General features: G+C 52.4%; 1 protein-coding gene across 1 annotated transcript in view; it reads left to right on the forward strand.

The window, feature by feature from the left end:
* The window catches only part of LOC105700247 (dopamine receptor 2), a 39345-nt gene that overhangs the window by 15775 nt on the left and 6700 nt on the right, over positions 1-16870 (forward strand). Inside the window, exon 3 of the mRNA XM_023434510.1 lies at positions 13536-13620. Within this exon, the coding sequence (XP_023290278.1) occupies positions 13536-13620 (85 nt within the window). The remainder of the gene's footprint in view (positions 1-13535; positions 13621-16870) is intronic.

Here is a 16870-nt window from a genome sequence, read left to right on the forward strand (position 1 = left end):
GGAGGTTCGAGGGATCTCGCCAAGGTCCGAGATCATCCCTGGTCCAGATGCTGCGCGGTCCCTTCTTCTCGACTCCAATTTCCTCCCGGTCGGATACACTAGTAATTTCCAATGGGGATTTTTTTAACGCCATGTATTATCACCATGGTAAAAAAACGAAAATATCCTATCATGGTTGTAACTCCAGCGACGATAACAATATAAAGAAGAGAAGGAGATTTCTGAGTTTCCTAGAACCCCGGCCGGGGGAGGAGGAAGGGCGAAAAAATTTCGTAGCATAAATTCCCAAAGAGGACCCGTGCCAACCCGAGGGTGCGGGGGTGAGGCCAGTCGATAGCCCCCAAGGTCCCCCCTCCCGCGAACTCGGCGCCGCCACGTCTGCGGATCGCTCGCCCCCCCCAGGGGGTTGGTCCCGCCACCCCCGAAATCGCAGCCCCCGAAAACCACCCCTTGAAACCGATCCGCACCCTCGCCGTTCTCGTAAATCCCGAACCCTCCCCCCCGTTCCTCGTTCCTTTCTCACGGATTCCGGAGGTGGGGCGATGGGGGGGGGCAGAATACGCGCATACGGTCTTGCGTCACAGTGCATGGCCTTGGCCGGGGGTGGCCAGTCGTTTCGGGGGTGGCTTTCGGGAAGGGGTGTTCCCGTTCCGGGGCTGCAGGAATTCGCCCGAGAAACCGCATCCAGGAGGGGGACTCCCTTATTTTCGGGGGGGGAATGCTCCTGGAATGGCGCCGGGGTGGATACCCATGGTCGAGGGAGAACAGTCGGGTCTTTTTTTAGCCATGATTTTTGGGGGAAGTGAAAAGTCGGGGGGAAATTGAATAGGCCACCCTTTGACGGCGGTTAGGCCAACCTTTAACCTCCCTTAAATCTCCTCTAGATCTCGCTTCGACCTCCCTAAAGCATCTAAGGGGGGTGGGCGACCCTTTTCCCCGTCGACGCGGTGAGGCGCCGCCCTCGATGGGGTGGATGAATCGCGATCTGTTTATCGCCCCCGCCGAACCGATTAATCAACCCCCTACTCACCCTCGGAAGCATTATCATCGGTGCATTAGACTTCCCGCGAGATATCTCGCGGTGATGTGTAACTAATTCCGGATCGATGAGAGATTAATGCGGGGGTGGGATCTCGGGGCGCGAAAGGATTCCAAAGGAAATTTCCATATGAAAAAAATTAAGGGGGCTCGTTTTATTCCTCGCCGTCGGGGGGGAAGAAATCATCTCCTGACGTTTTCCAAACTCGCCGGTTCCATTCTCTCCCCGTATCGGCTGCATCGATTTCCGGTACTGATTACCCCGGATTTATTCGCGGGGGTGGGCGGTCGGGGCCGCATATGCGACGCACGTTTCGTCCGCTGCGTCGAAACGCAAACTTGGAACGACGGCGGCTCATTTGCGGCCAGGTCGACGGGGGCCAATCAGCGTCGACTGTCGCTGGCGAGAATCACGATCGCTAGTCGAAGATTCGATTAGTCGAGGAGCGATCTACTGGCAACGGGGTCGAGGTTTCCCACCCCCATTATGGGACCAACCTCTTGCCAAAATTGGCTCACTGAGGATGAAGTAGCGAATTGTAGTAATAAATGGGGAATAAAGGGGATGTACGCAACTACTGGGAGAAAGAATCACTTTACAGATTGTGAAGTGTTACATTGTCATGTCCTTTTATACCATGTTCTTTTGGGGGACTGTTGTATGCCATGTTCTTTTTTTTTATTAAGACAGCTTCTGTATATCGCATCGTTTTTTTAACAAAAGAAGAAATCCAGAGAAAAATCGGAATGGGACGCTCGGAAGGGCTCGGATGCTCCATCGGGAACAATTGATCGACAGAGTGGAGGCGCCGAGTTAATTGCCGAGAATGGAGTTTAATCGAACGAGACGGCGGGAATTAGCCATGGGATGGGAAGGGAGGGGGTGACATCAATCAGGAGGGTCGCGGGCCCATTCGAGCTCACGTCGCCGATTTTCGGTTCCGAGGAGATTCAGGGACCGAGATAGAATCTGCCCCAGTTCGTCCACTCCCGCCCCCCGGGGGTGAATTCCCCCAGGGGTGAGACCGATCTCCAAAGGTCGAACGACAAGTGGACAAACGCGGACGATTTGTCCCTATCTAGATGAGATTTGTCAGTTTGGGGGTTGCTCATCTCGGGATACTGCCTGACTCTCTCGCGAGGGTGAATCTTTGGGGATGCACATTTTTTATGACTATAATTTCCCATTTATTGTCATTTTAATAACTGGCTATTTCATAATTGGCCTGATATTCATCCCAGGTGGGAATTTCTAAAAGTCTGGTATCTATGAATTCGAGCTAGAGATTTTCCTGGCCTGAGAATTTTAGTGGCGTCCCGACGCCAGCCCCAAGACCGCGTATCACCCCCTTATCAACCCTCTTCTGGATTTACGGTCACTTCCCCACTCGCGTCCGGCGGTCTATTTCGCTCCGTTTTCTTCGTGTATCGTAAAAACTCGAGAACTGAGTACACCGAGGGGCAGAGGGAGAGAGAAAGGGTGAAAAGTTCGCCGCGACGAGGAGCGTCGTCGGATGCAAACTCCATTAAACTCGAAGAAACGCCCCTCGCGTGCTAGGTCGGTAATTTTATTACGAGTTCTGTCCCGGAGAGGTGAGTCGAGAGCGACGCCTTTAAGGGGGTCTCCGAGTGGTGAAAAATGACCTACCTCAAATTTAGGATCATCACCCTCGTTAAAAATGATTTCATTGCCCAGTTCCGATGATCTACCATTTTTTTTTTTTTAATGACACCTTGAAATCCTCGCATCCATTAAAAAAAAAAAAACAATCTTTAAGGCGACACGAAAGTGGCGTCTCGTCGATCGTCTGACACGGATCTGTTCATTTTTTTATTCCATCTGATTTGATTTTTTTTATACTTTTTCCGGGATTACGGGGCAACGACTCGTGGAGGGTTTCGAATATCTATCCATGTAGGGATTACAGATTGCCGTTATCAGCCCCTTATCAATTCGTTATCACCCCTGGAGTGAGATGGGAGACGGTCGCCGAATCCGACGCCGGGCGTCCGAAAATACGAATCCCGACAATGGTTCCGCTGACGTCATCGGAGAACCTCGACGCCCATATATCCCACCCTTTTCGACGTCGTCGACGTCGTCGGAGGACGCCAGTGCCCGTTGTCAAAGACTCTCCTCGAGGCGTCCCTTGGCCGGGCACGTGGACGACGACCGGCGTCGCCAGTGACGTCACCGCCCGAGAAGGTTACACGTGGGCGGCATAACGAGAGTCCGCGAATTTGCAGGAGTTCAGGATTGCTTCTCGGGTTTCCTGGACGCGGCTCCCACGGGAACTCGGTCGGAACTACCCTCCTCGAATTATTAATCACCCTGTAGTCGATTGTCATATCGAGATGGGTGGGATGGGGAAAAAAAAAAAGACCAGCCATTTTCACAGAATTAATCGGTAATGTGGAAATTAATTTAGTAATAATTATATTATTCAGTTAATAGGGAACGGGATTTCTTTTATCACGGTGGGGTGAAGACCCCCAGCGGAAGGGTTGAAAAGAGGGCGCCTTAATTCGCTTCGGGTTAGAATTTGAATTATGCGGAATGACGTTTAAGGAGAAGAGAGGGAGGGATAATGGATCTAACCCTTTCGGTGCCCCCTTTCCTCGAGTTTCGTGGATTTTGGAATAAAGGGGTGGGCAGAATGTGTGTCTTCGGAATCTCCGGGGAAGTGCAAACTCACCCCCCCCCCCCAGTGCAGGGAGATTAGGGGTGGAGGGTGGAGGGTCTAAAGGATGTGACTTTAAACGATGCCGTATCTTCGGGGCTGCGCTTAATGAGGTGCTCCGGGCCACCCCTGCACTCGTGCATAATTTCGCCGAGAACTCACCCCCGATAGTTCCGCCGACAGTGGATTTCGCACCCCGATCGGCCGAGGACATCGAAACGGGGTTGAAAACTTAAGGGGATGTGAAAGCGTCGCGGAAATTCCGCATTCAATCGAGCCCTCCAATTGGGGATGCACCCCCGAAAACGTTCGTGGGGGTGGTCCACCCCTCTCCAGGAACACGCATGAAGGGCTCACATGGCCGCCATGTATCTCGTAATTTGTGGAATAATGTGATTTGGAGACCCGCGACATTTACCCATTCGCACCCCTCGTGGGGGGGTTGTGTTCGTGAATTCGCGAATTTTGGAACTCTCCCACCCACCCGCTCTCGATAGCAAATGTAATGTCGATCGATCCCTGCAAAACTACCCCGAAGGAGGGGTCGCCCCCAAATCGGCCGAATTTAAAGTGCCTCTCTTAAGGGAGGTTCTCTCAAGAATTTACAATGGTGATTAATGTCGGGGAGGATCGTTATTGAAATTAAAATCGGCTGTTTAAGGGCGGGACCTGGAATCCCCCCAGGGGGTGACGAATGCCGGGGGTGCTTCTCTCCGTTTTTCCTTTTCTTTTCTTCCTTTTCTCCTCAATTTACTCCACCATCCGGTCGGGGCTCCTCCCAGAGGAAGTCTGGGGGATTTTTCCACCCTTTGTCGATACGTCGCGAGGACCCATTAACCCCTCACAATGAATCCAGGGATAATGAGGAATTTTTTGGCGGCTCCTCTGGGGGTGGCAGGGGTGGTAATTAGAACTTCGGAAAGAAATTCGAGGGATCTCGAGAAGCTCCTCCCGGGGGTTGAACAGGAATATTTACGAGGGTCTCCGCTGCTCTGGAAAATTTCAACCCTTCGCACCTCCTCCTCCTTTCCACATTTTTTATTTCACCCTCTTCAGAAGGCGACCTTCGCTATTCTCACGGCGTAATGGCCTCCGAGGACTCGGAGACGCTCCAAAAATGGCGTTTCCTTAGTTTTGGGACGAGGGTGGCCTCGAAATTGTAATTCTCAGGAATAACCATCCACCCTTACAAGGGGACCATTCCATTGAAAAATTCCCGAAAATTCCGGAAAAATCCGAGGTGAATTTCGAACTCTTCCGGCAAGGGTGCCAAAATTTCGGGGAGTGCCGGATAATTTTTTTTTCCTCCTTTACACGAGTTTGCAAACTTCCGCTTAAGGGATGTTAAAGGCTGGAGCGATCGAGCAGAGGCAGGGAAAAATTAGAGCCACCCCCGGCTGGAAATAAATCTCGCCTGGGGGCGGAAAGTGTGCCACTGTGTCGGACATGTATCCCGGCTGATTCGAGGGCTGGCATTGACCGTCGCGACGCCTCGGCGTCGCCTCTTCCTTCGGCGTCTCCGACCCCTGCACCCGGGGTAAATTATAAGCACCCGAAGGGGTGCGACCCTCGTCGTTGCGTTTCTCGGTGCGTACGTCTCTGCCGTAAACGACGCACTAGCGTTCAACCCCGACGATTTACGCGCGTCCCGGCGCGTCTCGACGCCCCCCACGAGGATTCCAGTTCCCCGCGACGAAAGAGACTCCTCCCTCGCGGACAGAAATAAAGAAACCTGACGTCAGATTTTTTTTATTCCTTTATTTATAATGTCATGAAAGTAATTGCGCGATGCGTAACGCGAAAATTTCCCCCCTGAAGCCGATCCACGGCGTCGCGACGTCCCCTCCTTTGTCAAAATTTCCCTCACCTCTTCCGTAAATCCGGGTTAAAGCCGACGACTGTTCACAGGAAAGGCGTCGGATAAATCTGATAAATCGAATTAATTAATGCCGAATCGAGAGAGAGAGAGGGGGGGTCGCAATAAATGTCGAGTCGCGCCGATCCTCCCCTCCAAGTCCGGATCCGAGATCGAGGTCCCTCGGGAGACGTCCCGGAATTTTGCGATTCCCCGGAAACGAGGGAAACGACGCCACCCCTCGGGGGGAGAATTGCGTTCGACGTTTCGCCGCGACGCGTCTCGATTACGACAAGAAACGTCGACTCGTATTCCCGAGGGAGCTTGATCCCGCGAGGGGGTTAAAGACGAGCCTATACCTCGAGGTCTCGGCAATTTCCCAGATTTTCTCCCTCTTTTGTGGATCTTTTTTTTTTTTCCTCCCGGCTTTTTATACTTTTCCTCTTTTTCTTCTCTCCTTCTTCGTTGTAGTCGTCGAGAGGGGCCTCCCGGTAATTGGTTGTTAGCGGGTATTAGGATGCACCGGGACCGGGACCCGCCATCCATTAGAGCTCTCCCAGGAGGAGAGGTTGACGTCTCAGCTGGACCGGCTGTCAGCTGCATAAATCAGCTCCCGGTAATCACCTGGCGGTCCCGCGGGAAGAATTATTGGTCGGGAAGAGGGACCCGGTTTTCGATCGCCCCCGTCGAGCCCCCAGGATTTACGGGTCGCTCCCTAGGGATTTAAACGTCTCTGGAAAAAAAAAAGAAAAATCTCCGGAAAGTGACCCCGCGAAATACGGAGCTCTCGGGAACTTTGATACCGCGAATCGGAGCGGCGGACATCTCTCGATATGCGCGAATATCGGTTTAATCGCGTTCTCGAATTCGGCTTTCATTGCCACCCCCTCGCCTCTATTATCAGGGAAACGTCCTGTAACGTGAGGGCGGAAATAAAACCCAGCGTGGGGGGAGGGGGAGGTGTCACCCAACACCCGCCGAATTTCCAGACGAACCGAGCAGGATTCAAAAATGAGCCGACGCGGAATTTCGACCAGGGAGAAATTTCGCCCTCGGGCAGCGATTTTTCATCCCGATTAAATTGGTCAACCTCGTAAAAAAAAAAAAAACGAGCGACAGAAAAAAGCGAGAACTTCGAAGTCGATTCCGCCCAATTTCGCTCACCCCCCGCGGCGATCTCCTGGATTTTTTTAAGTGCCGAGGGAAAGAGAAATGACGTCTGAAACTTCACCTCGTGAACGCGTAGGTCCACGTGGGAATGAAAATGCCATCGAAGTAAAAGCTTTTTTCTTTTCAAACCTGTAAACAATCGCCTAAAAAAGTGAGTGCTCTTTTTCATTCAGCTTTTCATTCAGATTTTCCACCGGCATCTTCAGGGCCGCGGAAAATTCGCGAATCCGTCTGAGCGATCCCGAATGGGCGCGCTGAATGCCGGCTAAGGACGTTCCAGCAGGTCGGTCGTTTCCGGAATTTTCGCGTTTCGCGTTTCCCGCTTTCCCTGGATCCTCTGGAGAGGTCCCCCCCCTTTCCTACGGGAATAAAAGCCAGAATACTCCAGCGCCTCGCCTAGGGTCGCGAAAGAAAGCGCAGCGAGAAATCCGGAGGCTCGCTTAACGAATCCCCGCTTTTTCCCTATTTTTTCCCTCCTCGAGCAGTTCCCCGCGATAAGCATTTTCCCGCGTCCTTTCCGGTTTTTCTCCGGGGTAGAAATTCGCGCCAGGTTCCCCGGAAAAATACGAGAGGGAAGAAAAAAAGGGGGCGGGTTAAGGGAAAAAGGCGGTTCGCACGCGACCGGGGGCGGAAAAGCGTCGGTGAAAAGATGAAATTAAACGCGCCCCCTGGGGGGGCACCTCCCCCGGGAAAATTGCGATTAAATCGCAAAGTGAGTCGAGTGGCCATCCCCCCTCGCAGACCTCGCCCGATTAACGGGGTACAAACTAATGAGGTTGGTTAAACCCTAACGAACTTATCGGAGTTGCAAAATCCGCCGGTGGGTGACGAGCGGGGCGGAAAGGCGTCCGGGGGCACCAATTTAGAGGGGTGGTTTCCCCCCCGAATTTACAACTCCCCCTGGTACTTCCGACTTCCGGAACGCGGAAACCAAAAGAATCGCCATGGGACGTGAAATCGTCCGATTCGAGAAATTCGTGGGGGGCTCCTCGGGGTGAGATGGACAGGGGGTGGGAATCGTATAGGGTCTCACTTAGTCTCCTCGTTCTCTTTGTGGGGTTTCTATTTTATTTTCAATAAGGTTGGAAGCGATATGTAGCTTGTAATAATCTATTTGTCATTTATTTTGCGACCCTCCAGACGGGGCGAGACGGAAAGGCGGAGTGAAGGGAAGGGGCGCTTTCCTTCGTATCCTCATGTTTCGTTTGAGGTTTCATTTTCTTTTCTTATTTTTTCCTTTAACGCGGTAGGAGACAAAGGTTGGGTCGTAACGATTTATTTGCGTTTTATTGAGCGACCTTAGAGACGGGGTGAGATAGAAAAGGAACCTGAGGTGATAGGGTGTTTCCCTTGGTCTCTTCGTTGTTTATTTTGTCAGTACGATACATTTCTTTTTCTTTTTTCTTCCTCTTTTAGCAGGCAATATTTACTTTTTATTAATTCATGTATTTTTATTTCACGGCCTTGAAGATGGGGCGAGATAAATGCTCGAAGAGAGGGGGGCGATGGCAAGGAGGGTAGCTTTAAACTCGGCATTATTTACTCTAAGTGATTTCTTTTAATTCCGGAGAAGTAAATCTTCGGAAATAAATTATCCGCATTTTATTCCGCCGCCTTGTTTTCCGCTCTCGGAGTACCCGAAGAGTTTCTCGAGGAGAGAAGCTTCGTAGTCGTGTTGACTTCGTTAAAATTGAATAGCGGGTCGGAAAGTCGTCCTGCATCTGTCTCGACGACGTGCCCATTCGGCGGGGGTGTTTCCACCCCCCAACCGGGGGTGGCTTCGTTCGATTCGCCGGATGAAAACTCGCGCGACGAGCCCTCCCCCCTTCTGGTTTTCATTTAACTTCTCGAGAACGGCGCCGTTCCCGTCGAACCCACGGGATCCCGGTATTGAGCCTCGCCTCCGGAGGGAGGATCGTCGCGCCTAGGAACTCCCCCTACTTTCCGGGAGCTGGAGCGGTTACGCCGTGCGGCCCTGCGGAATCGCTGCGGGAAAAACTTGATGGGATACCCCTCACACCCCGGCGAGCCCAATAAACCGAAACTACCCCCCCTCGATTTAGGGTGGACTTTTAATCCCGCCTTAATTCACCGCACCCCGATCGGCGAATTTCTCTGAATTATCTCGCCTTAATTCCAACCCCCGAAGGAATTCCGCACCCCGATCGGCGAATCTTCCGATTTTCCGGGAAATCTGAGGAATCCAATTTTTTTTTCCTTCCTGGGGATTCCGAAGTCCCGGATCGCACGGCTGCATTTTACGCCGGGCCGGGGGGTGGCAGCTCCAGGGGGTGCAGTGAAATACGGGAGCCGGTCGTTCCCACAGGACGGGTCCCGGAGATCCGGGATAATACATTAGGGTGGCAATCATGCTAAGAAGCCGTCCCTCGGGCCAATTTTAATTCAGCGCCCCTAGTTTCGGGGAGGCTTCCTCGCAGTCCCGGGGACGACGCAGCGTCTTCGCCGCGTCGGAGGCGGCCAATTGGCTGAGCTTGCAGGGTCGAAAGGGAGCCTCCCGGAAGTCCCTCGGGAGAGGAGGCCACGAGGAACGAGCCTCGGGGTTGCCGACCCGATTACCCCTGGCCTCATCCCCTGTCGTCACTCTGTGCCGATTGGCTCGGCTTTCTTCGGCTTGTCGATAAACCAGATTGCAACCCCTGATAACAACCCCGTAGCCCCCCCCCCCTTTTTCTCGATTTACGATAGAAGGGTGAGGGACGATTTCTTATCGCCGATATTTTCATTTTCGTTTACATTTTCAGTATGACGAGTGCTTGATACGTAATCAAGGTTTCTTTTTTTTTTTCCAATTAAATTCTGGACCATAGGGGAATTTTTATTCTTATCTGCAGAATGTGGTGAATATTATACTTTTTTTAATTATGTCTTAACAGCTAAGCGAGTGATTTTTAATACGCGGAGGGGATACGTCTTAGGTCGGTCGGTCATCCCGACCATTGGGACGGGAAAATGGCCCCGGGGAGGTTCATTAAAAGCCGAGTCGTCCTGGACCGCCGTCTCGGCGGGAAATCCCGCGGGGTAGCTCCTCCTCTCTCTTTCCCTCTCGAAGTTGTAAGCCTCGGGGAGGATATTTTCGCGAGGACGGTAATCCGACCCGGCGGAAATAATCCCCGGGGATAATTCAGGGAGGATCGGCCGGGTCTCGGGGGGTAATCTCGGCAAACCCGAAGGACGCGACCCATTCGGAATCGGGAGTCAACTTGGCCCGGGACTCCCTGGACCCGGACCATGGGGTCCGGAGAATCCTAACGGGCTCCACCCTGAAGAGGAGGCGAACCCTCTTCGGCCTAACCGGCGTTGTGGTAAATTCTGCATCCCCGACAAGCGGCGAACTCTTTCTCCCCAACAGGACAGCGGGGGACACGTTGGCCGGATTTTACAACGCCGTTAGCCGATCGAGTTTTCACCTCGGCCACGTGAGTGTCCTCGTTGGGACCAGGACGATTCGGGGTACCAATCGACCGCCATCGATTCCAGCCATGGAACCGATCGTTACGCGCCCTCGAAACGAGCATCGACCTAGCTACGCCCCTCGTAATTTGCATTTCTAGCAACGCGCCACCGGTAAAGGCCGTTGTGCCAGCTCGGGGTTTTTTTTTTTCTTTTTTTTCCCCCCCTAAACGCCCCCGCCATTTTGTGCACCGCTTCTCGACGTGGGGTATTTGTCGACCCTCTTCTGGGACGGTTTAACCGGAGCGGTTTACAAGAAGCTCAATGCCCCGCTACGTGACCCAGGACCAGGAAACGGGACCAGCTCACCTCTCTTCGGCATCGTCAACCCTGAAATGCCGATTTCGTGCCCAATCCCGGTGCCTTCGTCGTAAAGGACCAACCTGGGGGAGAAGTTAGAGGGATCAGCAGACGAGCTGGGAAGGGTAAAGAGTAACCTCGGCCACGAATACCGCCACGGCGATGGAGTACCCGATGACCAGCAACAAGAAACTGGGGATCAGGTCGATGAATCTCAGGCCCATGGCGAGGTAGTCTTCGGATTGTCGACCTCGATTAACCGAAGGAGACCTGCACCAGAACTCGACGAATCCCGCCTCGAGGAGCCTGAAGACGATGCTGTCGATAAGCTCCAGATAGGGCAGCCCTCGACGTACCGCGAGCACCAGGGGGTAGGTGGCGACGACCTCCTTCACCCTATGGGTGTAAGGGCTGACCTCGTCCTTCGAAGACACCATCTTCTCCACCACCAGCCCCAAACTCGTGTTCGAGCCACTCCTCAGCTGGTCCATCGCCTCGAAGTATTCCTCGTGGTCGATCACCTTGAAGAGGAAAGTGAAAACCCTGGGCAACGCCTCGCTCGATTTTCGAGGTGCGACCTTAATTATCGCGATGGCCTAGATCCACCTAGATGCGATTAAAGTATGCGGCGTCATAACGCGACATACCGTATTTACTCTATGATAGTGGAATCAATTTCGCCTGATCAGGGGTGCAGCGCGTGTCGAGAGGCACGCGATTGCTGGGGAAGTTTAATAACGAAGGGGGTGTGGAAGAGGGTCCTGATTCAGGAATGGATCCAGAGGACCCACCCTCTTACCTGGAAGTTGTCGTAGATGGTCTGCACGACGTAGCTGACGTGCCGATCTTCCTCTCCGGGCAGGACCTCGAAGAGCTCCCTGTAGCGCGCCTGTCCACCGTAGATCAAGCCAGATCGAACGAGCTCCCACATGGTGTCGATCTGGAGTCCTGACTGCAGCATCAGCTGGCCAGACATAGAAGCCAGATAGCTCTGGGTCAAGACGTACCCGAAAACCGCCCAGGAGACGAAGAGGATCCTGTTGGAGACTCTGTCGGGCTGACTAGGCATGGCGACTCCCAGGATCAAGCCCACCACGCTCAGCAACGACAGGTCCGGCATGATGGCGATCTTCAGGGCCATGGTGAAGAAGAGGAGACTGAGTATCGCCAGCCACACCTGGGCAGCCAGGGGAGCCACCAGACCCATCAGGGACACGTTCGAAGACACCGGGACCAGCCACATGATCCTGACGAACTCGTAGGGCACCGTGAACTCCACCCCTGGTTCCGGCCACCATTCTACCCCGCCGATCGTCATGTCGAACTGGGAGTCCCCCGAGAAAAGCGTGACCAAGGTCTCGGTGGTGTTCATCCACATCTCCAAGCTCATCTCCGACCTCGACAGGTTGACCCTGAGGTGCGACGCGATGGCCTCCACCAGATTCCCTTCGACCCCGCCTATCCTTTCGGAGACCCCGTCCTGCCACATCACGAAGGGTGGAAAGTCATGGAAGGTGACGTTGATGACGCACCCCTCGGACAGGTGGGAGGACAGAAGGTTCCTCGTCGCGTGCAGGTCATCCCGATCGGTACACCAGGCCACTAGGTGTGGGTGGGTGGAGGTGCAGGAGAAACACTCAGCGATCAGCACCCTCTCCTGAACCAACGCCATGGTGACCGCCTCGGCGATCTTCGAGTCCCTTAAGGTCTTCAGGATCCCCTCTGATTCCTGAAGAAAGGACTCCTGGTCATCGAAGGTCCTCGTCAGGGGGAGGATGTACTTGCACCTGGGTCCGCAGAAGGTCTTCATTAAGGAGACGCTCTCTGGGGAGATCCATGTGGTGTTGTCCAACACCATTACGCCCGTCTTGGTCAGCTGGTACTCGTCGTCGCCCTCGAAGTTCGACTCGTTGATGCCGAAGACTGCCATTTCGGAGTGGAGGTCCTGGAGGAATAGCCCGAGAGTGGTCCTGCGGTCCAGGAAGTCTGGCAGGAGCACCGGGACCCGGTCTAGTCGTGGGTCTTCCAGACTCTGGAGAAGCCTCTTCAGGCACGGGACCAGACCCTGAAGAGAACGCTCCGACTCGATGGAGGCGAAGTCCTCCATCGGAGAAACGTTCCCTGGGTTGGATTCCAAGAGCCCAGACCACGATTCGTCGGAGGGAGATGAAGTGGAGCTCGAGAGGCCTTCTTCGGGGTCTAAAGCCACGGACTCCGGCACAACGACGCTTTTCACCGTCGGGAGTACCAGGAAGACCAACGGGAACACGCAGAGAGAATTAATAGACATCGCTGCTAGGGACGTCGATTCCTTCGACGTCCGAGTCCAGGGTTCGGTGCAATGCCGAGGAACACCCTGCGCTTTACCCCATCCCTGGATATCTACCTGATGAGCTCGCTTTAATTATTTCCTATCACGAAACCCGATGTTACGTCCATCGGGTCTCCATCGCGGACACGAAGAGAAATGTTACAACCTGACCGGCCAGTTTCTCTATGCAAATGTGATACATCAGATCCGATTAGATCTAATCGGTAATAAGTTAGAAACAAACCCTAGCCCAGTTATCTCTTATCCTGGTAGACCGAGGACCCTTCATCGCTCCCTGTATAATTTTCCCGGCACCGTGTTCACGTCCGTCTTCCGGGATTTCCTGGCCGGGCTTTACGAGGGAGCTTTTCTGCTCCGGGGACCCGGACCCCCCGCGAAGTCGCCCTCCACCGAAGCGCCGTGGCCCGATTTCGCTCCTGCGGGGGGGGCAAAAAAACGCTCTCGCGTGTCGCCAACAGGGCTACGCAAATAACTGGGTGCAATGTTTGAAAAAGAGGGCCGGTCATGCGATCTTGACGTTAAAGTTGCACGCTTTAATGGCCCGGAAAGTACAGGCGCGACCGGAGCCGACTTAACGAAAGCTCCCTGGTGCACTTTGGCGTGCACGGGTATCGAGGATGCACCGAGGGGTGCGGGGCAAATTCCGAGACATCCAATAACTCGCCTCGTTCCCCTTTTACTGTTGCAGAGCCTTCGTCAGGATCCTCTGCGTGTGCTGCCCGAGGAAAATGCGCCGGCGGTACCAGCCAGCCTTCAGGTGCAAACCCAGCCAGGTAAAGGACGACGAGGAACGGCTTCTCCGTGTCCTACCCTGCATTTTTTATCTCCCACTTCGTCTCCCATTTTTCTCGAATCTCCTATCTTTACGCGAACATTTTTTTTTAAACGCGGTACGGTCAGTTCGATTTTTGCGTCCCTCAAGACAAATCATCATCGAGAAATTAAGTTCTCATTAGTTAATGAGTGAGCCTTAAGGCGATGTGAAAGTAGCCCTTGAAATTTCATATCTTATGAACGTTTCGGAGAATGTCGGTAAATCCAATTTTTATAGAATCGATCACCTGATATTTACCGGTTATTTATATAAATAGCCAAGAATATTGGCACTTTAATAATTCCGAGTTCGCGATTTAGTATTTTTCTTATCGTGTACTTTATCGGGGTGACAGCCATTTATATTCCGACGGAAAGTTTCTCTTCCATGGTAAGTGCTGCCCACCCCTTTCATTTCTTTTTTTTTTAATAACCCAATCGACCGGCGTAGGTCGACTCGAGGGTGGGATTACTCGAAGAGGAGCGAGGGGGAGGCTTTAGGGAGGAAATGGCCATCCCAGGGGGTCCAGGGCTCGCTTCTTCCACCCTCCAGGGAAATGTCCCTAGTCCTTCGCCGAAATTGTCCTCGACCGGGGATCGTCGAAGTCGTCACTGCCAGTGGTCAATTTCTCCTTATCAAGGGTGTCTCGATCGGATAAGGGTTACAGCCTCCTCGAAAGGGGTCCTCGAGAAAGGTCCATCGGACCTATCGCAATCCTCGACCTTGTCCGATGGCTGTCCGAGGTCGTGTCGAGTCGTCCTCTGACGTCGCAATTCTCTGGAAAAGCTCTCCCCCCCCTTTTTTTATTATATTTTCTTTCCTCCCCAAATCGTGGCCCGGGAAATTATTCCATCCAGGGGCTCCTAGAAATTCTCTCCCCCTTTCTTTTTAACAGTTTATGAATAATTTCTTAAGGAATACCCACGGTACCGTAAATGAAATGGGAGCGAAACGGAAAATGAAACGCTCGCTAGATTTCGATTTTCTTCCCTATTCCATTTACGTATTTATTAATTTTATTCCTCTCGAGGGGTATGTAAATTGTTTTAAAACCGTCTCGGGATTTTTTCGGGCTTTCGGGGAGGTCTCCCTCGGGAATCACAGAGGGGGGATGTATTCTCCAGACTGGAAAGAGCTCCCCGGGAAAGAGGACGTCCTCGTGTTATCCCCTGGACATCCCTGGCTTACGGATGAGCTTCAAGATGGGGTAAATTGCAGGGAGGTCACGTCTCCGGGTTCTACCCGAGGTATCTCGGATAGTTTGGAAACGCCAGAGAGATGAGGACGGGGGAGAGAAATAGAGAAAGGAGGGAAGGGACGACCGCCGAGAAGGTGGAAAGGGAACGCCCGAGAGTCGGGAATCTCTTCTAACCGAAGGAAAAGGGAATCCGCCCAATTACTCTCCTTTTGTGCATCCGATGGGCGAAAAGTGACGATACTTCCGGCGCGAGTTTTCCGATCCGTCGGAGCTTTCCGCGGATTTTTCACGCGAACTTCATTCGCTTATTCTCGTTCCTTTCCTCCCACCGTCCTGGAAAAAATTCCCCTCTTCAGCCAAATTGAGCATACATACGTATCGTATCTACGTCCCAATTAGGAATTTCCCTGACGTGAAAAGAAATCCCACTTTTGACCCAAATTGCAATGCTCACGTTTAATTCCAATACGTCACGTGGGTTTAATTTCCTTTGTCCCTCTCCTATATACGATCGGCGATACATCCCCATTTACGACATCTCCACCTGGAGATTCGCCCCCCGGGGCGTCTGGACCACGAAGTCTTCTTGATTCGTTCTTTGGCGCCGATATACCGTATCCAGCTCCTAGATTGGACCAATTCCGTTCGATCGTCCTGGGAAGGGTCGAGGGCAATCGTTTGTAAATAATAAAAAGACGAGGTCGAATCCCCTCTTTTCCCAGAGGAGCGTCGCGTCCGCGACTTGGCGTTGACTTTTCCTCGGCCACGAGGAAACTCTCTTCCACCCCCTGAGACGTTTTCTCATCCTCTTAGGGCGGTTTTGCGGACCCACTATTTCCCACTGCAGTTGACAAAGACGGAGAGAAAGAAGGATAAATAAAAAGGAAGGGCATTAAAAAGGAGAAGGCGATCTTATTTCGCCTATTAAATCCCTTATTGTTTCCCTGACGAGGAGAAAATTGGACGTCCCGGAATTATTATCGAGCTGGCGAGGAAAAGCCCTATCTGAATTTTCCAGACCCTCTTTCCAATGGCGCGTCGATATTTCCAGCAATTCTTCCGTAGGGACTTTTCCGCGAGGAATTTCCGCGACGCGGTGATTCGAGAGACGCGTTTCCCCCGCAAGTTAATTAGTGGGATCGTCTAGTTCCTATCGCGATGTCGATTTCTCGTCTTTCGCCCATTTTAGAGTTAATTCCGCCCCCTCCCTCGAACGCCGGAAATTCACCCCTTAAAGCTTTTCTCGGTGAAACGCGGCGAGTCGTGGTTAAACCCTCAAAGACGGGCGACATTAAAAAGCGGCCCATAAAAATCACTTTCACGCCCGATCGGCGATCGAGCGATTTTTGCAACGTAAGAAATTCCCACCCCTAGCTTCGAGGGAGGTCTTTTTCACTCCGGAGAGCCTCTTTCTCCTTTTATTCCTCTTTTCGCCCCTCTTCGCCCGGACAGAATGCAGAGACGAGTCCTTCCTCTTCGTTCCCCGGGGTTCCTTATAAAAAGAGGGAAAAAGTTGAAATCTCGCCTCTTACCAGCTTTTCGAAAATTTCCACCAGTCAATAAAAGACTCTCCCAGAGGAAGTTGACTCTCTCCTCGGGAAAATCTGCCTCTTGCCGGCCTCGAAAAAAAAATCCTAATCTCGAAAAAAGAAAAGTTACCCCAGACTCGGCTTTTCCATAAAAACGACTCCACGAGTCTCTTAGGAAGTTTTAGGCTTTTCCATAAATCTCGTTACTAGAAGGTAAGCTAGTGTAATTTTCGGGGGTTGTTAAAATTCATAATAATTATTATAATTGTATATAATGATTTCGTGAACTGACGCTTGACGGGGTGTACTAGTAAATCAGAGATAATAGGCCGTCCTCTATTTCTCTCAATTGTTTCATAAAAATTCCGAAAGTATTCCTATATTTATAGTAGGTACTTTTTAAAGCAGTTCCTTAAATTTCCATGGAAATAGCTCTCGCCAGGAATCGCTGGGCCTGGGCATTAATTAAATCCTGCCGCAGA

This window comes from Orussus abietinus, unplaced genomic scaffold (genome assembly GCF_000612105.2).
Source record: "Orussus abietinus isolate OABI.00-Male unplaced genomic scaffold, Oabi_2.0 scaffold18, whole genome shotgun sequence".
Lineage (NCBI taxonomy): Eukaryota > Metazoa > Arthropoda > Insecta > Hymenoptera > Orussidae > Orussus > Orussus abietinus.